At 44.0% G+C, this 27,535-nt stretch overlaps 1 protein-coding gene across 3 annotated transcripts; it reads left to right on the top strand.

Moving 5' to 3' along the window:
* SNX5 (sorting nexin 5) lies at nt 1-22,983 on the top strand. 3 transcript variants are annotated; one of them, XM_082670242.1, is made up of 14 exons: nt 1-121; nt 361-442; nt 10,143-10,247; nt 11,364-11,474; nt 12,530-12,651; nt 13,713-13,836; nt 14,511-14,606; nt 15,816-15,921; nt 16,004-16,079; nt 17,343-17,382; nt 17,472-17,558; nt 18,797-18,956; nt 21,465-21,550; nt 22,800-22,983. In XM_082670242.1, the coding sequence occupies exons 2-14, from the start codon at nt 392-394 to the stop codon at nt 22,848-22,850; spliced, it is 1,215 nt and encodes a 404-aa protein (XP_082526368.1). In that variant the 5' UTR covers nt 1-121; nt 361-391; the 3' UTR covers nt 22,851-22,983. The 3 variants fall into 3 exon arrangements, with proteins under 3 accessions (XP_082526368.1, XP_082526369.1, XP_082526370.1); XM_082670243.1 differs by lacking the exon at nt 1-121 and having other exon boundaries at nt 249-442; nt 22,821-22,983; XM_082670244.1 differs by lacking the exons at nt 1-121; nt 361-442 and adding an exon at nt 5,439-5,510.
* The last annotated feature ends 4,552 nt before the right edge of the window (nt 22,984-27,535 follow it).

Raw genomic sequence — 27,535 nt, 5'->3', positions numbered from 1 at the left:
AATTCCGTCCCTCCAAGAGCGCGCAGCCTTTCTTGAGAAGCGCCTCGTTGGGAGAGTGTCAGGGGCACCGCGTCCCCGTGGCGGCCGGTGGTCGGCGGCTTCTGCGTGGCTCGGAGCGAGGGTAGGCCCCGCGTAGCTTCTTTGCCCGGCTCCAAGATGGACGGCAGCGGGGACGGGGGAGGCCGCCCTGGGGGAGCACGTGGGGCGCCGCTCGCCTTTCCTGGGGCTGCTGGGACGGTGGAGGAGTCGCGAGGCCTCCCGCCGCCGTCGGGCAGAGAGGCTGGCGGAGGCGGGGCCGCGGCCGCCCTCGAGACGAGCCCTGGCGGCGGCGGCGGCCCAGCCTCTTCTCTCCTCGCACAGCCAGGCGGCCACGCTCGAGGCCCGCGTCGCCATGGCCGCGGTTCCCGAGTTGCTGCAGCAGCAGGAGGAGGACCGCAGCAAGGTGAGGCCCTGGCCGCCCTCGGCCCCCGGGCCGGGAGGCCCCGGCGGTCACCCAGACTCCCACGCTCTTTGCCGTGGTTCCCGGGGGGGGAGGCTCGCGGGGCAGGGGCCGGAGACGCGGGAGCGCGCGCTCGGCGTGGAAAGTTGCTAAAACTTCTCGGGGGAGACCGCGCGGTGCACGCGTGACCCGCTTTGCAGCAAACGACGGAGCTCGAAACCGCACCCCAGCCCCTCCAAAATACTGGGGAGATTCAGTCCAGTCAGGTATCGAGAGTGTCTCTTGCAACTTCATAAGCGCTCAGTGCGCCGCTCCGGGAGGGAGTGCTGTCATTTTTAGGAGGTGCTCAAATAGTTGAACTTAAGTTTCGCTCTTAAGATTTGCGTGTTGATGTAAGGTACCCCCATGCCGCTTGGATCTTGAGGTCTAAAAGGTGACTAATGCAATTTATGTCACCATAACCAATTGAAGATTGAGGTAAGCCTCCACTTTGATTCGTCCTTTACTTATAAGTTAGTTTGAAATATACAGGGGTTGGTATGAGCCGCAACGTTTTGTGCAGAATCGTCAACAGAAACGTTTTTCTAACAGAAAATCAAAATAACTAATCTAGAAATTCGAGGCGCTCTGACATTTAAGTAACGTGGAAGGCATCTCTTAAGAAATCAAAGGCATTTTTGATCCACAGCTCTTTGGAGACAGCTTTTCATCTAGTGGTGCCAAAGGTCGCACACGGCTGCGGGATTGTTCAGCAAGGGGGTCACTGCTGTATTAGTTACTGAAATGAAGCGTGAGGATAGGGTCTTGGTTGGGGTATTTTTATTTCAAAGTGGAAAGAAGTAATTTTTTTTTCCTTCCCTAAAGCCGGAAGTGGGAACTTGAGAACCATCTTTCTAGAACATTCCAAAGGTAGTTTTCTCTCTAGACGTTTAGATGGCTGAATAGAAATTTGGGTAGATGGATTCCCCTCCCCATCCCCTACCTTCCATCTTCTTTCTTGGTCCAGAATTTATTTTAGACAGCTGTTTAAAACTTCAACCGACCTTCCTATTTGTTAGTATAGTATACCTATGGTTGGTTTTTAAAATAACTTCCCCACCATTCTGATCCTTGAGCAAAAGAGGATTCTGAAGGCTGTTTCCTGCCTCCTGGTTTTAGTGACTACAGGAAAGGATTATATAGAATTTTCTTCCTGGTTTTCTTTTAATTGCAGAAATAAGGAAATAGTAAACTTAATAAAATATTACTGTAACACGTGGCTTCATTTTACTTCCTGGTATCCGATACTAGTCCTGGCATGTGGATCAAGTCTAGATGATTTTTACTGTTCACCAAAGGGGAGTTTGGGACAAGAGTGGAATAACAGGAGGGCAAATCTTGGGCAAACTGTTCTCTTGCTGTAATTCAACTTTGTTAGTTAACAAATATTTTACGTTTTTGCTGAAAATGTAAGTTTAAACTTTCTGATTGCTTTGGAATTTCCATGAGGATAGGGGTTCTTGAGGTTTAGACCTGCTAATAAGGCAGGGAACATAATTAATTCTTGAGGATTTTGAGTGCTCCTGCAGAACTTTTGGCTAGTTCAGCAAAACAGGAGTACTGGCCTATATCCGGTAGCCTGGCACTTCCATTTAGTCATATCCTTTTGAGCTGAAGGTGTTGATTTGTCTCCTTTCCCAGAAAGCAGTTGCATGATTAATTTGTTCTTTTTTTTGTTTTTTTTTTGTTTGTTTGTTTGGTTTTTTTTTTTGCGGTACGCGGGCCTCTCACCGTTGCGGAGCACAGGCTCCGGACGCGCAGGCTCAGCAGCCATGGCTCACGGGCCCAGCCGCTCCGCGGCACGTGGGATCTTCCCGGACCGGGGCACGAACCCGTGTCCCCTGCATTGGCAGGCGGACTCCCAACCACTGCGCCACCAGGGAAACCCGATTAATTTGTTCTTTAACTAGTCCTCTACTGATGGGAAAGATGGTGTTCTGGTCTTTAAATTTAGAAAAGTAAGGTTTTGCTAAGTCGAGCCCCTGAGAAATTTAACTGAACCTTTAACACCATTAGGCCGCATCTTCACGATAAAGAAACTGGTGTAGTGCAGTCCCCGCCCTGCCTCGCGCACTGGCTGCATCAACATTCTAAGGTGTCTGGAGTTTTTAAAGGTTGGGGGGAGAAATGGAGATTATGCAGAACCTTGTTCCCATAAGATATTTACCCAGGCTTTCTGTTTGCCAAAAGGTCCTTTAAACAGTGGGCAGCGCGTTTAGGCTCCCACTCACAGACTCAGTGTATGTCTATTGTGATGAGTCTTGGTCCTGTTAGTCTTGCCAACCTACGGCAAATGGAGTGCGAGTCCTGATTGTCTCCTGGGATTTTTATTATTCTTAACTTGTTAGTGGACTGAAGCAAATGATCACACAGGAGAATCTGTAAGGGCCCTCCCCAGCCTAGTGCTGTTACTTTCACCTTAACTTTCACTAGTTGGTTACATGGGCTTTGGGTAGACAGTGTTTCCTTCCCAGAGCCAGTCATTAATGTTTTACATTTATGCTGCTGCTCTGGTTTGCAGATTGTTAACTGGTGTGGAAGTTGTCTCTAGGGACACCACTCTCCACCAGCTTAGATGAAGAGTGTTAAGATTTATGTTAGTATAGGAACAGTCCTGAATTTTCACCAATACTGCAGCAAGTCCAGAGTAACTGATTCTTGTGGACTGAAGTTTTGTACTATGTTTATGGCTTGACTTCTTAAATTCGGGAAGTGTGGCTTCTCAAAGCTGCCCAAGCCTTAGTTCTGGATCAGTAACTTGCAGACAGTGTCTTAAGATCCCCATTTGTGAATACTACTATAGCAGGTCATGATCTGCCCACTTCTTTTTGGCTGTAGGAAGAAATGGCTTAGGGCAACTATGAGAGAATTTTCTGGATTCTGAGATCCAAATTCTCATTTGCTATGAGACGTAGTAAGTGACTAACATCTAATGTAGAGCTTCAGTTTAAACCAGGGTTTCTTAACCTGAGCATTACCGATTGACATTCTGGGCTTGATAATTTTTTGTTGTGGGGAATTGTCCTTCCTGCATATTGTAGCAGTATTCCTGGCCTTTATTGGGTGCCTGTAGCTCTCTTCCCTTCATCAGTGACAGTCAAAAATAAATGCAGACACTGTCAAATGTCCCTTGGTTGAGAGTCACCAATTTAAACTTTCTAAAATGGTGTGATATGGGTGGGTCAGATCGTTGACTATCTTTGGTAGAATTAGCCTTCCCCCCAGTATTGAGGAGCCTTACCAAAAAATGGTAAAGGGTTCTGGGCAGTTGAGAGTTACAAACTCTGCTGTGTTTACCATGTTGGAGTTCACTGCCCCCTTTGGACAGTGGAAACCTGAGGCTCGGATGCCACAGTACTCACAAAGCATTGTGGTGCAGAATTGAAGATCACTGAGAAATGTGCTACAGGGTGGAACTTGGTTTAAAAATCCTGCTTTTTTGCTCTGTTGTCCTGATTGCTTGAGGATATTAGGATGTACTTCTGTAGGTCAGTAGTACCACTGGCCAGTGGTGAAAGGCACATATAGTGAAGTTAGGTTGTATTTAGGGAAACAACCTTTTAATGAACCCAGTTATTCAGAGAAAAGTATTTTTGCGCTTTATAAGTTCTGCCTTTTATTTTTGAAATAGTGAAGGGATAGTGGGAAATCTTGTCTTGCATGAATAGCAAATTTGTTTTTTACAGGTTCAAATTGAGAAGGTTCTCTACATCTTTACATGAGAAACTAGCTCCCCCCCCAAAAGGAAAAAAAAGATACTTCACCTCCAACACCTGTATATTTTCTGATTGGCCATTGAGTTAACTCTTAAGAGAGATTTCCCCCTAAAAGGGGGATATGGAATTTCTCAACTGTTTCATACCCCAAAGGCAAACCGTAAATACACAGGGAGGAGTGAAGTTGTAGTTTGAGGTTCAGGAGAGACTGAACTTTAGTTTAGAGATTGGGTTCTTGGCTTGACTCCCCCGCTTCCTTTTAGAAATTTGGTGTAACTTTTTCAGGCACTGCTATATGGTCTGGAGAGAAAAGTGTAGTTTTCTCAAAATAGTTGCTTATGTTAATCTGTGGTATGCGTTTTCTGCCAGAAGAGTTTATGGTTTACTTGTTTTTGAGGGGCAGGTCCCTAAGCCTTTGGGTCTAGTTAGTGTAAATGGTGAGGAGCACAAATGCAAATGTCACCAGCCTTAAGGCTTTCACCTGATCTTTAATGAAGAGCAGTACAAAGCTTACATGTTGTGCTAGTGGGGACCAGGTATCTGGTGAGGGATGAAGGGCTGAAATATTTATATCTGAAAGATCTGCGAAATGTGTGGTGCCTCTGACTAGCGTACAAGGAATCCCACCAGGAAGCAGGCAAGCTTTTCTTCTCTCCACGCTGCCATTTGTATCTTTAACTCATGACACAAGCTCAAGCTCAGCTCCATCCACGTTGCTGAATCATCCTTGTTGGTGAAGGTAAATTTTATTCTCAAATCTTTTTCTATTTCATCTTGGGTTGATCATAAAGTAAGACTGCTTTGTAGTAAGGAGCCGTGGACTTGATAGACCAGGAATTTTTGGGAGACTTGATGAAATCTAGTAGTAGGTGAAGGGCTTTAGCTTTGAATGGAGGAAATTAGTTTTTTGTCTGTGGCAGCTTCTTCCTCTGTAGCAGTGGTATGTTGATTCCCAATAGAATTTCTGTGCTAGATCATTATAGATCATGTGGTTAAGCGTTTCACTTTGTGAACTCCTGAAAATAATCCAGGTATCTTGCAATTAGATGGATTGTAATTAGATGAATTTCACAATGAATTTTATTTTAGCCAATAATTCAACTTAATCTCTTTCTGGTTCCACGTTGGGATTCCACTGGCTCGTGGGCTTGCAGCCTTGTGAAATGATGATTCAGTTTATCCATTCGCTGATGCGCTGCACTGACCTTCTTCGAAGCCTGGATTTCTGTTCTAGGAGCTCTGGGCTGCGTAGCCTCCAAATGCCCTGCAGTCTGCAGTGTTCTACTGTAGACAGCTTGTGTGTTGGTGGACTGCCGGTAAGAATGGTTGGTGTCAGCAGGGATGGGTCCCTGTGGGTCTCATCTCACCAAGATGAGTGGTGGAAATCTGATCACTTGCTGCAGCTCTTTATCTAGTTGTTAAGCTTGTGGCTAGTTTCCATAACTATTATCTATGTTAGTAGACTGAGATCTAGAAGTCTTTGGTTCTGTTGTCCTTGAGGACTATGATATGATACTGGCAGGCCTGAATTATAGGAAGGGGGGAGCTAGTGGTGGGGGGGGAGATGAACACATATACCTGTAAAAGCAGCTCATGTATTGCACAGTCAGTTCAATTGTTTTTCATGCACCAGTGCCTCAGGGATAAGTGGGATAGAATACAGACAAGTTTTGGTTACCTTCAGGGTGGGAGAAAATAGTGAGAAATAATTCAGTACCATTACAGTATTTGAGCCATAAAGAGGGGTTCGGAGAAAGATACAGTATGAGAATTTCTTACAGAGCACTTCCTTCCTGTGAGCTGAAACAGTAACAAAGTAATATATGTTTCGTAAGTATGTATCATGTGAGTCAGTTTTCAGAAATTACTGCAAATCCAGTGTGTCTGCCGCAGAGCATTTTTGGTTTTATTTCCTCACTAGTGAGTATTGGATTAGGCAAGGTATCCGTACCTGTCTAGCTGAAATATGGCCTGGTTGTTTCTTGCCTGTTCTGGCTTCATGCTGTTTACAGACCATTCAAAGATTATTTGTCATATTGGCCCTCTCCCTGGTAGGGGTCTTTAGTACCTTAGCCATTGGGTGAAGGGAAAGCAAAGCAGAATCCTTAGGAGAGAAACAGTTTGAAGGAGAGGCACACTGATGTAGCATGTGCTGGTTAAGTACATTTCTGCTTCGGTACTGGAGAATGGAAAGTCATTTCAGTGTATACATGCAGGCTTTTCTTCTATCTGCAGTAGTTTCCTTGCAACATTCAAATTAAGATGGAAATATAGGGGCTGGCATATTCAATTTCTTGCATGTATACAAAACTGGTTAGACTTAAGTGGCTATTCAACTAGACGCCATTCTAGCAGATCAGAGTGACTGTGGAGATGATTTCTTCCCATTGTGTTTGTCATTTGGCTATATGGCAGTAATGTAAACTGGAGTCTGCAGCTGCCATAACATTTTTTGTACTTTATGTATCTTCTTCTGTGGGTTCTGAATTTCTGAATCTGGCTTTCTGTGTCGTCCAGCCACAGAGATGCTCTTTGCCATCTGTGTGCCACTTAACCTTTTGAAGAGGAGGCTTTGCAATGGCGTTAAATTAAAGTTGTGTACCAAAGTGAGTCATAAGTGAGATCTGGACCAAAAGTGGTCCTTAGCAGCTCAGAGCTTTGCAGATCTGTCCTGTGGCCAGTGTCAGGTGCCCCAGCTGGGAGGCTGATGAACAAGTGAGGGAATGCACAGGGATTGATTTAGTTTTTCTCCTTTTCAGCTCTCTTACCAAGCCTTCAGATTTCTTAAAACAGTTAAAATTTTGTTTTCTAAATGAAGCGATGCTTGTTTACCCCCTTTTCTTCTCACAAAGATCACTGTAATCCTTACTGTAAGGATTAGTCTGATAAGGAAGTATATTGGGGACTGAAACTCCATCTAAAAGTTGGAGTATGTGATGTAGTGGTTTCTGTGGAAATCTACAAAAGAAAGTCTGTTTTAAAACAACATTGCGCATTGGAGAATAAATGTGTTTTAAATTTGATTCTCACCAGTGACCTAAGGGAATGGGAAAGGGAAAGTTAACGTGCCTAAGGTTAGACTCTGTTCTGAAGCCTGCCTCTCCTGCCTGCCTCTCCCCGCTGCTTTAAACAGCTGTCCCAGTCATTTTGACACCTGTGGCCCAGGTCAGACAGTGTTGGCCAACAGGGCTAAGGCAGCACTCTGGGCACTTACTTAGGCTAGGGGGCAGAGATGGTGAGTGGGCGAAAGTGTATGGAGGCGTGTCACCCACTCGCTGTACCCTCCACCCTGTTGATTATTTAGCAAGTACTGTGCCGTGGGGCTATGGAGTGTTGGTTCTGTTGACCAAGCAGAAAAAGGAATGCTGAGCTTTTAATCACAGTTGATGCTTCCGGAGTGAGGAGACAGTGCTGACTTAGAAGGTTTAAACGTTTCACAACTTTTTACTCCTTGGTGATTTATGGGCTTCATTATCTGGAGGGTTATCTTGCTACAATACAAGAAAGTTCCTTTGACTTGTGAATAGGGATCATTTGAGTTGGTGATGGTCTGCATACTCAGAATTTTGCCACCATCCTTTTTCAGACAATTCTTTGAGGCCCAAATGCAGACTTTTTCGTGTTATCTGTTGTGGGTTTCTTTTTTTTTTTTTTAATTGTTTTGTTTTCATGGTGGGGTGGGAGTGTTTATCATGTCAGGTGGTGGGATTGTTGAGTCCCTTCCTAGGGTGGTATATTTAGGCAAAAGTGATTACTGCTGGAGAAGCTGGGTGCTTGGCATCTTGTTATAGTGCACAGTCTTTCCAAACCTCTAGTGGTTTTTGTTATTTTGTGTTCTCATCACACTCTTAGACTAAAAAACAAAATATCTTTGCTGACAAGAAGATAGTAACACAGTGAATAACCTGGGCTGTTACTTCTGTATGGTTGGAGGTGTGGGAAAGAGGTGACATCTGATGTTCGCTGGTGAAGTCCATTGCTGCTTTGACTGGTGCTTCAATGAGCCCCGTTTACTAGATTACATTCCCCTTGGGTCTTCTAACCCTAATTCCCAAGGCAGTCCTTGTGGTGCTCGCAGGCTCACTGGGCTGGGAGTGAGCTAAAATGGAATTGACGGTATGTTCAGAAATTGAGAGACTGCTGGAAACCAGGATTTGTGACCTCGTTGGGAAATGGAATCTCAGGAAACATGGCTGTTGTTGCTGAACTCAGGGAAATGCACCTTAGACACGGTCCCTGGGCCGGCCCCATCTTTCCACCAGTAACCTGACCTACTTTATTCGTGTACTGACTCTTGACGCGTACAAACATGAGATCAGTGGGGTGGCCAGTATTCTCTGCAGTCAAATTTAGTGTATATTTTGAGGTCTTTTTGAATGCTGCATTTGCCCAGTGGTAAATTATCAGAAGGAAGGAAGCTTTTATCAGAAATATGTCAGAGAGTCACAGCTGTGATAAAATGAAGTATCCCTGACCTTGAAGCTTTATCTTTCTTTGCAGAGATTTCATAAATGGACATGTGAAAATTAAGCCAAACAAGCAAATATTTCATAGGAGTCATCACGAGTTCACTTGGAAGATGTATTTAGGTTGATATGTAAGGAACTGTTAAGTATATTGTGATCTTAAAATACTTGATGTTAAAAATCAAGTTCTGGTGGCAAGAACGTGAGCCTTAGTTCTTAGAGGAAAGCCATTGTTCTAAGGGCTCACTCTGGTTTTTGCAATTAAAATTTTTTTCTTGGTCTCAGTGCTGAAGGAAAAAGGGAAGTACTGACAGTTTCTGAGATACTACAAAGGAGAGAGAAGTAATCCATGTGTTCTTAGAGAATATGTTTAATCTTTTCATACCTAATAGAACCAGTTTTTCTATTTTCAGAAGTTCATCAGTCTTTGGTCTTTTTATTTTGAAGAAAGGAATTCAAAGGGAAATTTAAAGGGAAATACTCAGGATTCCCTGTTCTCTCATCCTCTTAACTCCAGTCTTCACTTGGCATTTTCCTTAATAGTCTAGAGGGTTCTGGCAACTTTAGCACTAGTTTACAGTTGGGGGCTGGGGGAAGGATGAGATGTTTAATCCCTGCAATCTTATTTGTGTCAGGCCTTCAGATCCACTGTCAGCTTGTCTGTCTTAAGAATGAAAGAAATTATCATATTTTAGACTCAGTAGGAAAGCTTTTTTTTTTAAGCAAGACCATTTTAACCACTTTTTCCTAACAGTCCACTTCTTCCAAGAATTCTTTTTAAACAGTCAAAACTGGAGTTGGATATTATTTTCCTCTGAGTTTCCAACTAACAAAAATCATTTACTTTTGTTTCCAGGGCAGTGCTCACACTTCTTCCTTATGTGTAATCGCAGTAGAATTCTGATAATTAAGGCCTTTGTTGGTTTTTACAATTCACTTCTTGTGTCTAGATTTCGCATCTCCTTGCAGTCCCTGAATATCAATAGGTCCACTCTTGAGTGGGTTTTTATCTCTCCACGCAAGATCCCATACCACCTGACTTCTCTGTACTTCCAAGTTTTCCCAGCCTCTAACTTTCAGATATACGTACAGTCTGTTAACGCCTCTTGAATATTCTTGTAATTTGGGCATTTATGTAAGAAGTTCAAGATTTCGTTTTATCCAGTTGAAGCCTTCTTATTCTTAGTACAGTTCTTCAATTATTTGGTTAAATGTATTTTTCATGTACACATAAAGTATGTAATGTACATGATATTAGAATTATATAGTTGCTTTGTTTAGATTACAGGAATTCACTGGACCCACCCATGCATTTAAGAGCAGGTTTCCCCACAGTTTCAAATACTATCTCAACTTTGTTCTAAAATAGAACAATAGAAGTCTTGTATAGACTGCTTTTTAATTACTAGCTCCCCATTTTTGGAAGGATACTTTTTAGGACTAAAATGAACTTGAGACTAATAGCCAAAAAATGTATTTCAGCTGAGATCTGTGTCAGTGGACCTGAATGTTGATCCCTCGCTTCAGATTGACATACCTGATGCACTCAGTGAGAGGGATAAAGTCAAATTTACGGTGCACACCAAGGTAAGTGACAGAATGACTTCAGTAATAAAAACAGTGCCAGGTTGCAGCCTTGTTATTCACAGTGGGTGTGAGAAGAGACCTCGTGACCTGAGTGCAGTGTGGCACTCCTGCTAAGTGAGGCCCCTCCCTCCACTTGCTCCTAGTAAGCATCAGATGAGTGCTCTTCTTACAGCATTTTCTACTGTGGTGGAGCCCTGGGGCTGTGGGCTTTGCTGGTGTTTAGTGTGGCTTGTGCTCTGCTCCGTGGGGAAGCAAACCAGGCAGAGCGACAGAGCTGGAGCCACCTGCCACAGAACTCCACCTTTGTTTGTAATTTGCGTGCGTGGGAAGTGCTTGCTTTTCCCATATTTACTAAGTTCTTGGCCGTCACCCCACCTATTATGATTCAGAAGAGGTTTTTTTCTTCCAGATTTTTAAAAAAATTTACTTTGAAGTATAACTGATTTATAATGTTGTGTTAATTTTTCTCCAGATTTTTCATTTGACAAAAGCAATATGCCAATCTGTGAAAAATATAGAAAGTTTAATTCCTTGGGATCTTTTCAGGAACATTTTTAGCCTCCTTTCTCCTTCCATACTAGTTAAAATATATTGAGTGCTTGTCTTATGCCAGGCACTTTTGTAAAGGGTTTACATGGGCTTAATTTTCTCTTTCTAACAATCTTATGGTATTCTGTTATCCCCATCTTACAGGTGAGGAACTGAGGTACAGGTTTAAATGAAGTAAATGGCTGAGGCACAATTTGAGTCAGGAAGTTTGAAGCTAGAGCTCTTGGTTTATGCCATCTCCAGCATAATATTGGTAATATGTTGTCTATGAGGTCCTCTCCCATGAGGTTTTCTCTGTGTACCTTGGTGGCTTGGTGGTATTAACATACCTGTCACTCAGGCAGCGTGAGGCCTACGTGATTATATCTGTTTGAGTTGACCTGAAAGGTGGAGTTTTGTGACTAGAATTCCGTAAAGAACGTGTTGAATCTTAGCTTTGTTCTTTATTGGATCTCATTAAAAAACTGGATGTTCTATTATGCAGAATTTTCCCATAGTGCACTGCATGAAACCCAAGCCACTTTATCTGAAAATAGTAGTTAACAGTCACTTCTTTTTTCTTTACAGACCACGCTGCCCACGTTTCAGAGCCCAGAGTTTTCTGTTACAAGGCAACATGAAGACTTTGTGTGGCTACATGACACTCTTATTGAAACTACAGACTACGCTGGGCTTATTGTAAGTACATTTTGGGTAATCAGATAATTACTGAAGCCAATTTCTTCTACCTTGCTGTTCATTTTGTTTTGAGAGACTTTTACCCACTTTTATTTATAATAGATTGTGAAAATAGTCTGATTTCATTTGTCAACTAGAGTATGTGTTAGCTATTACTGGTAAAATCTAAAGTATGTGAAAATAGCGTTTTAGCTGTAAGATGAAGCATAGTCTTATATTCTGTACAATAAAAGAGAGTAAGCAGTTTCATGGTGTAAAGTCTTGTCTACCTTTGGGTTTAGCATTTCTCTGGCATTTCCTTTCAGCCATCAAGTGGAGTTGATCTCTGCTGGTGGTAGTGTGTGCTGGCTTTCTCAGGTGTGTTCTGCTGAAGGCGTAAAGGGGGCAGTTGTCTTTGTGCTTGGCCCTTGAGAGTTAATGCGTGGCTCTGGGAAGAGACTTAGCTGATTTTATTTATTTTTATTTTTTGGCTGCACTGTGCAGCTCGCAGGATCTTAGTTCCCCAACCAGGGATTGAACCCGTGCCCTCGGCAATGAAAGCGCAGAGTCCTAACCGCTGGACTGCCAGGGAAGTCCCTTAGCCGATTTTAAAGGAGAGAGAAACATGGCTTTTCCTGCCAGGCCAGCTGAAGAATCTGGCCAAATAGTTAAACAAAATCAGTACTGAAGCTTATGTTTAAGAATGTCCACACAAAATTAGAATCTTTTATCCTCTGGAATAAATTCCTTTATAAATCCAGAGATTATTATCTTCATCGTACTTCATTGGCTTCATTTTAGCATTGATTGTAATATGTAAATTAAACTGACAATTGAAGCAGGATAAACTGTCATACCTACCAACTGTCCAATGATTAACCGAACAAATGATTGCAGTCAAAGTGAGTGCCCATTGTAGGGGACACTTCTTTTAAATGGCCGAAAGGAATAAGGTTAAGAAAAAAGTGCAAGTTGATTTTCAGGCAGCCCCACTGGGCTCCCTGCCTCCTGTGCACAGGCACTGAGTTGCACATATCGGGGGCAAGAACCCTCACGAGTTACTGCCTTGACTGCAGATTCCGCCCGCACCTGCAAAGCCTGACTTCGACGGCCCTCGAGAGAAGATGCAGAAACTGGGAGAGGGTGAAGGGTCTATGACCAAAGAAGAATTTGCCAAGATGAAGCAAGAGCTGGAAGCGTAAGTGCATTTTCTTGATGGGGGCTCTACCCTTTGAGAATAAAAGTGGTGATGTGTGCAGAAACGAGAATCTGACAGCTAATTTCAGTTAATTAGTTACCTGGCTATTGTCTTCTCAAACCACATTTTGCAGAGTGTGGGTGAAGGGGCCTGGTCTTTGTACTTTAGACATTGATTCCCTGGGGACTGCTGACGCTGAGTAGATGGTGGTTCTATCTGTAGACCATGCTTGTCATGGAGTGTTGGTCTGGCATAAAGTGAAGAACTAAACGTTTGTCTTTATATATAAACAAGTCTTCAGGCTGTGATAATGTACAAAACTTTCTTCCCTGAAGTTTGTTTACTGGAAGTATGGTTGAAACTAGATGGCAGTGAGTGCTGCTACAAAGAAGCATTCTAAGAATAGCCACAGCTATGGCTCTTTTAATCTGGTTGTAATTCTTTCAAAGAAAAATGGATTCTTTATTCTGTATCATAGTTGGAGGTTTGCATACAGTTTCTTATGACGCCCTCCTTGCACTTCTTTCTATTGGCTCCCTCCGTTCTTCGGGGTCCATCTCAGCGAGTCTCTTCAGCATGCTGCCACAGGCCCATTAGCCTGGTACCCCGTGGACAGCTCTGAGGATAGAGCGCTGAACACAACAGACAAGTTCCTACTGTTGGGAAGTTTAGAGTCATCTCTAGCGTGTAGCTTAAGATGAAGCCACTTAGTAGTTTCTGATGGTTCCAGGCTTTGTTAGACTCACTGCTGTGTACATGGCTGCAAAATTAAAGGGTTTTCATGGTTATAAAGAAGCCAGTGTTTTGTGCTTAAGTACATGTGGGTTTGGGCTTCACAGATGTACCCTATCAACTCTGGTTATATCGCTTCCCCTTTCGGTGGCTGTTCCACAGATTCCAAAACGAGAACTGCCTTATTACCTAGTTGGATGCTACATTATACCAAGCTGCTTTGGGTCCAGTTGAGGTGTTCTGCATGGCTGCAGGAGCAGCACAGTGAGGTCCCAGGGAGCAGTGTTGGGTGGTCAGCTGAGCTGAGGCCTTGTGCGCTTCTCTTCCAGTGAGTATCTCGCGGTCTTCAAGAAGACTGTGTCTTCCCATGAAGTCTTTCTTCAGCGGCTCTCCTCTCACCCTGTTCTCAGTAAAGATCGCAACTTTCACATTTTCCTGGAATATGATCAAGATGTAAGGCATTTTTATTCCATTTCCATGATCCAGTTAAAATGTACAAAGAATATACTTGATATATTTTCTGAAAAATTGACTTTCAAGGTTGAGTTTCTTATCAACACAACAGAAACCTTTCTTAGATGCTCCTCCCCTTGCCTACCTCCCCCAGGGCAATAGATCCAATGTGTAAGGCATTTTTATAAAATGTTGCATGTAAATATTTTGACCTTTTTCCCCTCAGTTAAGCTTGGGATTATTCAAAATAATTTAAGTTGATCCACATTTGTTTTATTCATTGAAAGAGAGACATATGCTTGCTTTTTTACAAAAATACGTTACATTTCTTGCTGTTTAATATGTATGAGGCAAGCCCTGACCTAGACATTTCCTCAGGTCTTCTAACCAGTGAATAATCAGCATAACAGCACAGTAATTCTATCAAGAATTTAAAGGCACTAAGACTTGATATTGATACCTAGATAGTTTTTCACAATATCTCCTAAGTCACACTTTTAGAATTACAACCTGTGCTTAGATTTAGCTGTTTATTTGATATTTTAGATCTGTTGTTAACGATGGAATTAGAGGTATCTTAAGTGTATACTTATACTAGTAAACAGTTACTTGGAATGTGTTCAGGACTTGATGGGAAATATATGTACCGTTAACTGTTTTGGATTTCTCCTTAGCTAAGTGTTAGGCGGAAAAATACCAAAGAGATGTTTGGTGGCTTTTTCAAAAGTGTGGTGAAAAGTGCTGATGAAGTTCTTTTTTCAGGAGTTAAGGTAAGTGGCCTTTAGCTATTTGAGAAAATTCTTCTCTTTGTGTGAATAGGTGACCTTTTGTTTCTTCAGAATAGATATTTGTGAAACAAATGGTATTAGCTTCTCAAATGTAAATAATTTTTTTCAAATTTGGTTATTTTTATCTACTCATTGAATTTTCACTTATTTTCCAAAAATACTCTGTTCTTTCCCAGGAGAAGGGATAAGAACCTTTCCACACTTAAATCTTCATTTTCTCCTTTTCTGTAAGGAGAGGTTGCTCAGTTATTTTTTTAAAAAAATAAGCTACAAGACCAGTATTTCATGCTATTCTCCAGAATTGCACTGCCCCCTGGTAGCCCCAGCCTCAGGTGGCAGTAGAGCACTTGACAGATGCAGTTGGCTGGTGTAATAAAGGAACTGAATTTTATGTTTTGTTTACATGCTGGATTTCAAGGACTTGATAGGGAGAAGGAACCATAAAATATGGGTTTTACCTGTTTCTTTTTATAATGTGGTTACTACAAAAGTTTTAAGCGGCACGTGTAGCTCACATGTTTCTATTGGACAGTGCTGTTCTAGAACATCAAATAAATGTACAAGTTTCTCACTAGCCTTGTAGGTGTGGTTTATTTCTTCACTCCTCAGCGCCCCTCCCTTCTACCATAACAGTTGCTGTCTGGTGTCTGACTTTGCCACTTCAGGGCTTGAGTAGGGAGCCCAGGGTGTAGGTGCTGAGAAAGACAGGGCGTTGTCAGAAATGTGGAAGCTCTGGGGCTGTCTCTGGCACAGCTGAAGGTGTGCTGTCCCCACGCATTGCGGGGGCGTTTGGCATCCCTGGTCAGTGCCCACCAGATGCCAGCATTGCCTCCCAGTCTGGAACCGAACACATTTGGCAGGTGCAGGTATCCGAGGCGAGGGAGCCACCCACTGGGCGGAACCACTGCTCTAGCGGAATTGCTGGAGGTTAGAGAAGATGCTGAGTTTTACTGGGCTGTGCTAAATGGCTCTTCAAAGTGGTTCTCTCTGTTGACATTTCCTGCTAGCATTTCGCTTTTCCTAATCCCAGGTATAAAAAGTGCATTTCAAAAAAAAATTATTTTTATTTCCCTAGTCTTTAGAGGTTAAACTTCTTATGCATAAGCTTATTTCTTTAGTGTTTTTTTCTAATATAAAATACATATTTGTAAGAAGTTTTGCTTCTTAGACCTCTTTTTTCCTTCCCTTTAGGAAGTAGATGACTTCTTTGAGCAAGAGAAGCATTTCCTCAGTAACTATTACGATAGGATCAAGGGTTCCTGTGCAAAGGCTGACAGAATGACCAGCGCTCACAAAAGTAAATACTTTCGCCCATTAGCCCCTTAGTCTGCTAATGTGCCAGCTCTGCTCACATAAAACGGCTATCCTTGTTCCTGCAGATGTAGCAGACGATTACATCCACACCGCAGCCTGCTTGCATAGCCTGGCTTTAGAAGAGCCCACGGTCATCAAAAAGTAAGTTTTTGTTGGAAAACATTTTCTCTAATCCCCTAATTGAAAGCTGTTGGGTGGTAAAATGGGTAATGACTACACAGGTTCAGTTCCGCTCTTGAGCCAAGCCCATCTCGGGTGGACCATAGTCTCCAGCACTCACTTTATACTATACACCCTCTGAACATAAAAACTTGTAAGACGTTTGTAGGGGACTCAGGGCACTTCTGTACCAAACGTGATAGTTGTTGTCAAAGCCTTTATTTCTGTCAAACTTACATGTGTCTGTTGTTGATTCTTTTGATTTTGGAATTGTCTTTGAGAGAAGTTTGCTTTGTGTTTTCTGGCAAATGGTGCTTGCGCTTTACTAGGTAATGCCCTGGGCTGACTTGAAGAGATTTGGTTAAGGTAGCCATAAGGGTAAAGTAATGACCCCAGTCTGATTTTGAGCATTTTTTTATATTAATTTTTCACAGTTTCTTCATTCTAGTTATTTCTGGTGTGAGATGGTATAGTTGGCCCCTTCCATGTCTGTGGGTTCTGCATCTACAGCTTCAAACAATTGCAGATCGAAAATACTTGTTTTTAAATTCCAGAAAGTTCCGAAAAGCAAAACTTGAATTTGCTGTGCATCAGCAACTATTTGCATAGCATTTACGGTGTACTTACAACTATTTACATAGTATTTACATTTTATGCGTGATAAGGAATCTAGAGATGATTTAACATATACAGGAGTGTGTATGTGCATTATATGCAAATACACCATATAGATAAGGGACTTGATCAACTGTGGATTTTAAGCTCTGTGCAGGGTGGGCACTGTATCCTGGAACCATCCCTCACTGTTACTGTCAAATGACTGTGTTCTACTTACACCTAGGCTTGGTCTAGGGGGCGTTAGTATTTCAGACTTGAAAATGGGAGTCAGGCTGATGACAGAACCAAGACAAACTAGTAGCGTATTTATGGCTTAGAACCTGACCTTGGCTAACACAAGTTTAACAGCGGATAAAAACTTGGGGACACAGGTTCTGCACAGCAAGGTGGCTGAGTGGCAGCAAGAGAGACCAATGCCGGTGAGTGCAGCACTGGAAATGTGCTCGATTTCGTAACCATCTTCTCTGCTAGTTTGGGCCACTTGTGATGAAAGCATTGCTTTGATAAGTTAATTCTAAAGCGCCACAGACTAGGACTCCTGAATTTGCCCATTCATGTCTTAGAGCATTGATAAGCATATTTCATACATGATTTAAGACCGTAAGCCAAAATCGTGTATATTTGCAGGTACCTATTGAAGGCGGCTGAGCTATTTGAAAAACTTAGGGTAAGGATTTTTATGTTGGTCTTCAAGGTATGTGTTTTATAATCTGTAGATTTCTGCTTAGATGATGGTGGCCTTTGATTTCTTAACAGAAAGTAGAGAGTCGAGTCTCCTCAGATGAAGACTTAAAGCTGACAGAGCTCCTCCGATACTACATGCTCAACATAGAGGCTGCTAAGGTGAGGGAGTTCTCCCAGAAGAGGTCTGATGATACCGATGTATTCTCTTTGTTAAAAATGAAAGAAGATGGGAATTTGTCAGGATTGTTCATGTAAGTGATGTCAGCCTAAATAAAGAAGTAAACTGAGGCAAGCTCGAGTTTCTTCATGAGTAGGAGAGGAGTTGCATGCAGTGTGGGAAACACTGTAGCAAGCCACAGGAGAGTCCATTGAGGGTGTGGGGTGGGATGTATTTTGGGGCAAGGAGTGCAAAGAGGAAGAGTCTTTGGCAGTAAGATGGTTGGCGTGAGGGAGCTGGTCCCCAGCAGTAAGCTCATTGGCTGGTGTTCACTGGTCAGGAGGTAAGTCTGGGTCTCCTGTATATCAGGTGTTTGTGGGAAATCAGTCTCTCAGTTCTTAAGTTGTATAGTTATATTCTGAGGGTGCGGGTGTGTATCCTCCAGTTCCGTTTTAGATTGAAATCATCTCACAGTGACGTGCCTTTTTTGTGACATTGTGTCCTTAGTTTGCATTGCTTAGGAACTTAGGGGCAGTAGGGCTGGTGCCGAGTAGACAGGTAATGGCTTGGGAGATTATATGCTGTTGGATGCAGAGATAACCGGACACATGCCAAAGGGGCTATTTCTGAGGCAGAAAAGGCTTTGGGGTTGTGATCTTTTATTGAATTGCAGTTTTCACTGCAGCCTTTGAGTCATAGAGCATTACTTAACCAAAAGCAAGGTGAAGTGGTCAGCAGAATGACCTTTGGGAATGGAACGTGCATTCTTCACTGTCTACACTGTCCTGAAGAAAAATGTTTAAATTATTTTTATATGAAATATACTAAACCTGGCAGCATAAAATTAGGTAGGGAAAATACCTAATGGGGAAATGTCATCAGGAAGTAGAAGTTCATTCTTTCCCCCATAGTTTAGTTTTATTTTAGGTGACTTGTTTGTGACATGTTTTCTTAGAGAAAAAAAATCCTGTAGTTGTCACTGTTTGGTTCCTTCTCTTGATCCGTATAAAGAATGCCGGAAAGGCCGTCAGCAATGCATTAAGCACTGCCATTACCAGCCTAATGTTGAGATTTAAAGCGGGGGCGGTGCAGGAGGTGGTTGATGTCTGACATTTTAGGCAGTGCCCCAAGGTGCTTGTCTGTTTTTTAGAGTACTTCAGATAGTCTTCCTGTTCTGTTCTAGAGGTTTTTCGGTATTGGTTTAACTACCATGCATCATATCTGTTAATTTTCTTCTCAGGATCTCTTATACAGACGCACTAAAGCCCTCATTGACTATGAGAATTCAAACAAGGCGTTGGATAAGGCCCGGTTAAAAAGCAAAGATGTCAAGCTGGCTGAGGCACACCAGCAGGAATGCTGCCAGAAATTTGAACAGCTTTCTGAATCTGCAAAAGAAGGTTGAGTGGGGCCACTTTTTATTTACTTTTTGCTTTTTATTAGGAAATAATATCAAGCTTACAGAGAGAAGTTGCACAAATGGTACAGAGAACACCCATACATCCTCTGCCTTGTCACTTGCACACGTACATGTGCTCCTACTTGTGTGATTTTATAAACATATCTGGGTGGGGTTTTTTTTAACCATTTGAGATTAAGCTGTATCTTTCTTAGTAGTTTTATCCCTGAAAACTTCGCTGTGCTTCTCTTACATCCCTACAGTACAGTTACCAACTTTGGTAACCTTTGATACAATACAGAGTTGTCCTCTCCCCCACTCCTCCAGGTCAGCACTTGGTGCTGTCTATCCTTTATTAACACAAGCCTTCCCTTCTCTCCCATATTTTTATTTTTATCATCTTCATTAGACCCATGGATTCCTGTTTTCAAACAGTTTTAAAATTCATGACTATATGAAATTATTTTGGTGTTCCTACTGTCCAGACTGAGCCAGTGAGAGCGCCCTTAAAGCTGGCGTGGCCTTATGACACCCCCGTATTTTTGAGGATTAGATGTTTTGTGCTAATCTTAGACCTTTTCTACTCCAGCCATGAAAATCGCCATTTCTTCCAGGAGCCCAGATTGAGTGCTACGTGTGCTCATTTCTTCTGGGGTGCCTCTGCTTCTAGACCTTTCAGCCAACAGTGGGGAAATATCAGGATGTGTGCATACACGTATATACTCTTCAGGGATCATGAGTCTGTGATAATGACTCAGTTGTATTCCATCTCCACAGGGTTGGTTCTTGCCTTCTACCATTCCAGAGTAAGGGGCTTTTAAAATATAATTTAGGAATTCCCTGGTGGTCCAGTGATTAAGACCCTGTGCTTCCAATGCAGGGGGCACAGGTTCAATCCCTGGTCAGGGAACTAAGATCCCGCATGCCACGCAGCATGGCCAAAAAAATAAAATAAAATTGGGAGATGGTGTACCATATCCATTGAACATGAGTGTACTCTAGGTAGTCTTTTCCTTAGTGGGGATCTCCCTGCCCTGAAGTTCTTAGGGGCCATGGAACATGCCAGAGCAAAAAGTAAAGACTGTGTCCTCCAGAATGTGAATGTAAATTAGAGTGGACACTTGATTCACCCTCAAAACACCCTCCCCCTTCAAAACTCAGGTTTCCATGTGGAATCCATATCTCATTATAAGACTGTTTCCTCAGAACCTCCCCCTCCTCTTTGGCGCTGCAGTCCCGGTGTATCTGGAAGAGCTCTGCTCCTTTGTCTTGGCTTCTCTCTGTTCAGGACTCCGGTGCCCTCACTGAGGGACAGGACTTCTCTGTACAGTCTTTGCAAATGGCCTGCAGACATGCTCCCATGGCTGCCCTTTGTATTCTTTCAGAGGAACCTCTTTCTCGCTGCACTGTAGTTTAAATAAAAATTCTAGCTTTTTAAAAAAAAAAACAGCTAATTTAAATTTATAAGGAAAAAGAACACTTCAAAACTACTGAGTTGAAATCTTAGGTTATTATATAGGCCAGAGTTTAGTGGCTTTGAGAATTTTTTTAAAGAGAAGCCACAAAGCTTTACAATGGTGCCAGATTAGGCTTGTCTCTATTGCCCAAGGTTTGTCCCTTTGTTGTTTGATCTTATCCTCCTCATTCAAAATGTAAGCCTGGGTGTACACTATTTAAAAGTGCAGTACTCTGTAGAATAATGAGATAAATGGCTCCTAGCCTGTTTGTCTTAGGTTGAGGTTCTAAGGTTGTGGCTGAATTGATGGGAACTCTTGCAGAAGCACAGGGCAGTGGGCAGGTGTCCTGGGAGACAGATGGGTCAGTCTGGAGTTCTGGTCCTGGAGGGAAGGAGAAGAGCTTATTTTGACGTCTGACAAAACCAGCCTGATGTATCCGAGTTACTATCGTTAACATCACTATGCATTTTTTGAGTTTTTATTTTTTAATGTGGCTGCTTGTATTACATTTCTGTTGGATGGTGCTGTGTAGACAAGATACAGGACTCTGAGCACCACCTTAAGCTAAGGGAGGATTTTGATTACAGGAATGATGGTGAGAGCTGCAGGGTAGAGCCTGAGTTCACAAGTGTGTGGAAGGAATCAGAGGGAGTCTGATAGGACAGTGATCCTGAATTTTCATGATGGATATAGACACAAAGGTGGCATGTTCTGTAGAAATAGCCACAAAAAAGCAGTTTTCAAAGTTTAAAAATGATCCGTAAAAAAGGTCATTGGTGCAAGTATGTGTGGCCCACTACCTCCCTAGCCCACCCTCCACAAGCACTGGTTCCCAGAGGGAAAGGGCAAGGCAGCTCAACTCAGAAACCTCCAGGTGTTCAGGGGCCATTCTTGGTGACTGGGGGTGTGTTCCAATGGCAGAGATAACAAAAATATGAGAAAATGTGGTTGTAGGGTACCAAAGCTTTGGAGATCATTTTATTTGTAAAAATGGTATTTGGAAGTTAAAGATGAAGATTGTTCTGTTTTTCTTGGTAAACTTTGCTTTGTAGAGCTAATCAATTTCAAACGAAAGAGAGTGGCAGCATTTAGGAAGAATCTGATTGAAATGTCTGAACTGGAAATAAAGCATGCCAGGGTAAGTGTTATCTTCAAACTAAGTCAACTTTGGGGGGTCTTTTTCAAGTTATTTACCAATTCACTATTCCAGTGTCATCAAGCAGATGGCATTTGCTTTGTGGTTTTAATCCCCTGAGGTGTGGGTGGGAGCCACTTGTCAGAGTATTTTTTCCACTGCAAACCAAAACTCCGTATGTCTTGATGAAATACTGCTTTTTGAGAAGAGCATTCTTGGTGACGTTTACCCAGCTTCTCTCTTGACGTCCTTGCGGGCCACACCCTGAAGGAGTTTTTCCAGTAATTTGTGAGCATCCATCATAGCATTTATAAGCTCTTCGTTATCTGGAGTTTTCATGGAAGATTTTTTTTTTAAATAGTTTTCTAATTTGCTAAGTGTCTTCTGATATTAATTCCCTTTTGGTTTAAAAGGGAGGAAAACTTCCTCATAATGTCTGTAGCATAATTTAGCCCAGAAAAGATGGAGAACAGTGGTTCTCAGTGCTAGAGCATATTAGAATCCTACTGGGGAGCTCTTAGGGAATTTTTGTTTTTGTTTTTTTTTGTGCCCAGGCTCATTCACTCAGGGTTTCTGGGCTCTTTGGGTGGTTCCTGGGTACAGCAGATACTGAGCCTCAGGGTGCTGTCTGAGCCAGGGCAGTCAGGTCACTGTCACTGGCCATCTGTGCTGGTTAAAGCAGGAAGACTGAACGTTTGTATGTATTTTGAATTTCTTTATTTTGACCACAACAGAGATGCTTACTCACTTGCCTCTTTTAAGTCCTGCTGTATATATGACCTTTTAAATTGGAGTTTTAAAGTATCATTTATGGGTCATTTATGATAGTGTTCTGAGTATTCTAGGTTTTTTGAATTCCTTTAAAGTGAGTACTTTGTACAGTATTTCCTGCCAAGTCCTATGTGAATATTTATCATTTGTAATCTCATTTATAATCTCACCCACAACTACTTTTTAACAACTTTTTATCCAGTATTTCCAAGGCTTTCAAATACCACATTTAGGTTAAGTCACATGAGTGGGATTGGCATGATTGCAGTGGGAGCAAACCTGGGGTGTGGGGTGGAGGTGCTGAAGTGCTGACCAGCCCTTCTGAGGGTGAGGAAATCCCCAACGTGAAATTGGGATGAGGGGAATTGTGGTTCAGGGGTCATTGAATGAAAAACAAGTACCCGGCCAGATGTCTTGTGACAAGTGAAGTCGGTAGGTCTGAGGCCCATGCTTCACCAGTGCCCCGACGTCTGTCTTCTAGAACAACGTCTCCCTCCTGCAGAGCTGCATCGACTTGTTCAAGAACAACTGAACGAAGGACGTGAATGTGAAGAAAGCCCGCATCACTTGCACTCAGATCATTACCACGGAAGATTTATTACCTTTGGCTTTAGTTTAAAATTATGTGAATAAATATTTTGATTTCTAAAGATCTTAACACTTAACCATGTTGGTTCAAAAATATTTCTATTGCATGCTACTTCGACATAACTAATCTTTATGCATTTAATACCTCAGAGCGGGTAGAATCTAAGTACTGGGTTCTCCTCTAATTTGTCTTTCGTAATTAAGAAAGGGTGCAGGAATCTTGCGCCTTCTGGAGTCTGTGTAAGCAGTGGTCTGGCATACACTGCCTCACTGTTCCCTGTGCCCATGCCCCTACAAACCGGTTACTTTAGGGTAGGTGCCAATTATAACAGATGAGTCAGCCGCTTGTTACAGATGAGGGACATTCCATCTCTTCATTAGGTAATTTCCCCCTTTCTTACTCTCCTGGTTCTTTAATCACCTTGAGTTGTTTGTACTACAACAAGAGCAAGAAAAATCTCATATCTTTATATACACCCTTTGCAACTCCATTTTTGTAGTTGGGAGATAAATATTTGAGGAAAGAGAAACATCTTAAGGGTATAAGAACAAGTAATAAGGCCTAATTTAGAAGGTGGCCAGATCTACATTAAGAAAGATGTGAACCCCCTACCTAATGGGGGGGGCGGTATGTGTGTTTGGACTTTTTATAAAGTGTACAATAAAATAATCCATGCTCTACTATGGAGTGTTTTTGTGGGAAACAAGGCCAGGTATGCCCTGAGACTGCACTTGCAGCTAAGCCTTGGGGGTGGTGAGGGCTTTGGTATCTGCCAGGCGTTGTCCCAGCCTCTGTTCTAATCTTAACAGTTTAGAAGACTACAGACCTGTTTTTAAGGGTATATCTGTCCCATCATCGGTGTGACTGAGCCTTAAGGTGGTGCCTGCCAGGTTTATGTCTATCTTTTGTAATTATTCGAAAGATACTTTGAGACTGTGTAAAAAGTTTACCCACTTCTTTTAGCCTGTGTTTTAATCAGCTGTAACTGGTGTGAGGGTTGTAAAACTCTGGTTTTGGACACCATAGGTGACTTTTTCTGATGTTAAACTGATGCTGAAGTCTTGCCCTCCCAGCCAGTTACAGTGACTGAAATTTACTAAACGAGCCTAGACAGGGTAATTCCTGCTCCCTTCACGTAAAGCGTTTGGGAGGGAGGCGTGGTGCAGGAAGCGAGTGCATTTAAACAAGCTGTGCTCCAGTCTGGGTTCCTAACCACACCTCGGTTCCCGCACACCTGTCACCCCCGGATCCCCCACAGTAACACAGGCGTCATGTGGCGTTGGGGTGTGCGACTCTGCCTAGTGTGCCTGGGTCACAGCTGGTCCCAGGAGTTCTGGCTATGGCTCACCTTGCCTCAGCCCTTGACTGGGGGCCACTTTGGACTAGGTCTGTTGCTGGATGTGAAACAGGTTGGGACGCTGGGGTCCAAGTCCCGGCCCTGCTTGGTGGCTAAGGGGGCACCCTTCTGAACCAGACAGATCTGTAAGGTGCAGCAGTGCTTTAAACTAGGTGCCCCTCAAGTTAATTTTATACGAGTGATCTCAGAGTGTTTGTGTTTACCTTCTGCACTAAAGTCTTCATGGGCCTGCTGGTCATTCGTGAAACTGCACGGGGTTCTGGGTGGGTGAGGGTGTTTCTAGTCCTCCCCTTCCCTGCCCACGTCGGCCAGTGGAGCCATTGCTGCCTCTGCAAACCTGGGCTCTTCCTGAGGAGCCAGGCAACCTGGCTACGAGGGAGCCAACGCCCTGATGCAGGAAGGCAAGGCTCGGTGTGGGACTGGGTGCTGACATCTATGTGCCGCCTGGGGGGCGGCGGAGGGTGCAGACCCAAGGGAGGGACTACCTTGTGCAGCCTCAGCAGGAGGAGAGCCAAGTGGGAAACTTACAGCTGCCCAGGCACCTTCCAGGGGCACAGGTGGGCACAGAGCATTCTAAAATGCTTTTCCTCAAGCCCATGGGTGAATTGGGGCCACTTCTGAGTGATGTGTGGGAGACTTTTGTTGAGGTGTTCTGAAAGCTTCAGTGAGTGTGCTGTAGGGTTGAGGATTGCTCTGAGAGACCTGGTAGCTAGTGACCCTTCTGTACCACATACAGCGCATGTCAGGTGCTGCCTTCGAGGTTCATCTGAGGTGATGCCTAGACCCATTTGGAAGTCACCTTGCTCTGTCAGCTTCCACCTGTAGGGGCAGAGTCACCCAGATCCCACACGTGCCCTCAGCTTGTGGGACAGAGGGGCAGCCCGGTGTCTGCAGAGTTGTTTCCGATGGTCTCTTCCCAGAGCAGCAGCCCTCTCTGGGTGACCCAAGACACTCTGTTGCTGAGGCTGCTCCTTGCGTTCTGGGACTGGTGTCAGACAGATGGGAGGTAATGGGTTCAGAGCTGGGCCGTGTGACAAGTCTGGAAGGAAGGCCGGGAGCACCACAGCTGGGCAGGGGCCGGTTATGAACTTGAGGACAGCTGGGAGCTGGGCGGTCCAGGAGGAGCCTCCCCCAGCCCTGTTCCCCATGCCCCTCAAAACAGATGCACGGCTCCCCTTGCTTGGGTGGGCAGAGCAGAGTGACTCCTTATTGCAGGTTTAGTTTGTTGCCATTCAAAAGGCATTTAATTTCTGTTTTTAATCTTTACTTCTGACTACCAAAAAGGAATTCAGACGATACAAACTAAACTAGGAAGTAAAAATCCTATTTTACCACATCCCATAAAAGTCAGTTAATATGCTTCTGATTTTCCCCCTACCTATGTAGGTAGTGTATTTTACAGTTCAGGATGCCAGAGTAGGGCTTGGTTTCTGGAGGTTCCTAACCGCTGAGTACCTTCTCTCTCCCTTTGGAATGGTCTCCGTGGTCCAGAGGCCTGAACACCTTTTGTTTCTTTGTCTTTCCACTGCCAGTCCCACCAGAAAGAGGGCAGGACCCCCGGAAGTCAAGTGTGGAGGAAGTGAGGGTTTCTTGGCCTTCCCACCCTCGGGCGTCTCTTCAGCAATCTTTTTTCCCCTCCCGCAAAGTCGTCACTTGTTAAACCAAAGACTTACATAGCCATTTTAGGAAGATTTTAATTTTAATTGGGTCTTACTTTCATGCTTTACAAAACCTTTTTAAAGCTTGTTAAATTGTGAGACCTGTAATCTTCAAAACACTCAGGAAAAAGGAGAGCCCATAATCCCAGCCCACAGCCATTTTATTTCTGATGGCTGCCTTCCAGCTCTTGCATTAATTCATCTGGTGCACCCTCAGCTGAAGGAGGATTTTTTAGCATCAGTCAAAGGGGAGAGGCTTGCGGGGTCGGGATAGGATTTCCGCTGAAGCTTGCTGCACAGATCATGTAGTGGAAGGCTGGCCAGATGCTTAACGTTTCAGGAACTGTTTACTGGCCTCATTTTTTAACTGCCATGCTGCAGACTCTTGTCATTTTGGTGGAGTTTGGAGATGGAATGGAGATTGTGTGTCTGTACTTGGCCATGTCCCCTCACACTGCAGAATCACAGGAGGGGACTCTGCCTGCTCTGGAGGATCAACCTAAGACAGGGCAAGATTCCGGGACAGCAAACTAAAACGCTGCTGCTGGGCTTAGGCTAGTACCAATTTCCCCAGATTCAGGCCTGGTACACGTGCTAATTCCTGGCCTAGTGGTGGGAGTCCCAACGCCACAGTGGCCTGTCCTGTCTGGGGAAGGGAGGTTCCTGCAAAGCAGCTGAGCAGGTCACTCGAGGGTGAGTCAGCCTTTGGCTCCAACAGAGGCTCTTGGGGCCTCCCTGTCCTCGGGGTTGATCGTATCACGAGCCCATTTGGTCTTGTTGGGAGGCATGCGGCATGGATTTGGGGGCAGAAAAAGTGGCCAGAGGAGGAGGGGGAGGAAAAGGGAAGCAGCCGGTGAGCGCCCACAAACAGGTGATGGATAAAGCCCATGTCGAGAGGGAAACTCTGGAAACGCCTGCTCAGAAGCCTGTGGGGCTTGCACAAGTGTTTTTTCTGGAGTCTGGTTTTTGCCTTTGGGCCCGTTCACACCGCCTGCAAAGCGCTTGTCCCACTGAGGGGGGCGGGGACAGGCCAGCGTGGGGTGCTGTCGCGAGGGTCCTTGTTGGGTAAGCAGAGAGGAGGTGGGCAGGGGCCGGGATTGTCAGGGAGCCTCCGCATCACCAGCACTGGCAGCCACTTGCTGGACGAGCTGGACGCTCCTAACGTTTCAGTTTAAAACCTGAATCTGATCATTACCCTCATCCACAAAACACCCTTTCAGGATGCCCCCATCTGATGCAACATAAAGTCACAAGTCCTTCCAACGACTGCAAGACCCCACCTGATTTGTAGACCCCACCCTGAGGTTGTATTTTCCAAAGGTGTCCACGTCCCCTGTGTGCTTCTGTAATGTGACTGCCCGGCACAGGAATTTACTTCCCCTCCTCTTGAACCTGGGCTGGCTTTAGTGACACGTTTGTAATCCATAGAATGGGACAGAGTGACACTGCGGGTGGGGTGGGGGTGGAACTTCCCGGTAGGGACCAGAGGAAGCCTTGCTCTCTCTCTTGCCTCTGGTCTCTGTCTCTCTCTGTCTCCAGCTGCTGTGCTGGGAGAAGCCAAGCCACATGCAGGAGGTCGCGGGTCCCAGCTAAGCCCAAGCCTTCAAGCCATC

This window comes from Grampus griseus (genome assembly GCF_964374135.1).
Source record: "Grampus griseus genome assembly, chromosome: 14".
NCBI classification, from domain to species: Eukaryota; Metazoa; Chordata; class Mammalia; order Artiodactyla; family Delphinidae; genus Grampus; species Grampus griseus.
The sequence above is the reverse complement of the archived record's forward strand: the minus strand, read 5'-3'. Positions and strand labels throughout refer to the sequence as shown.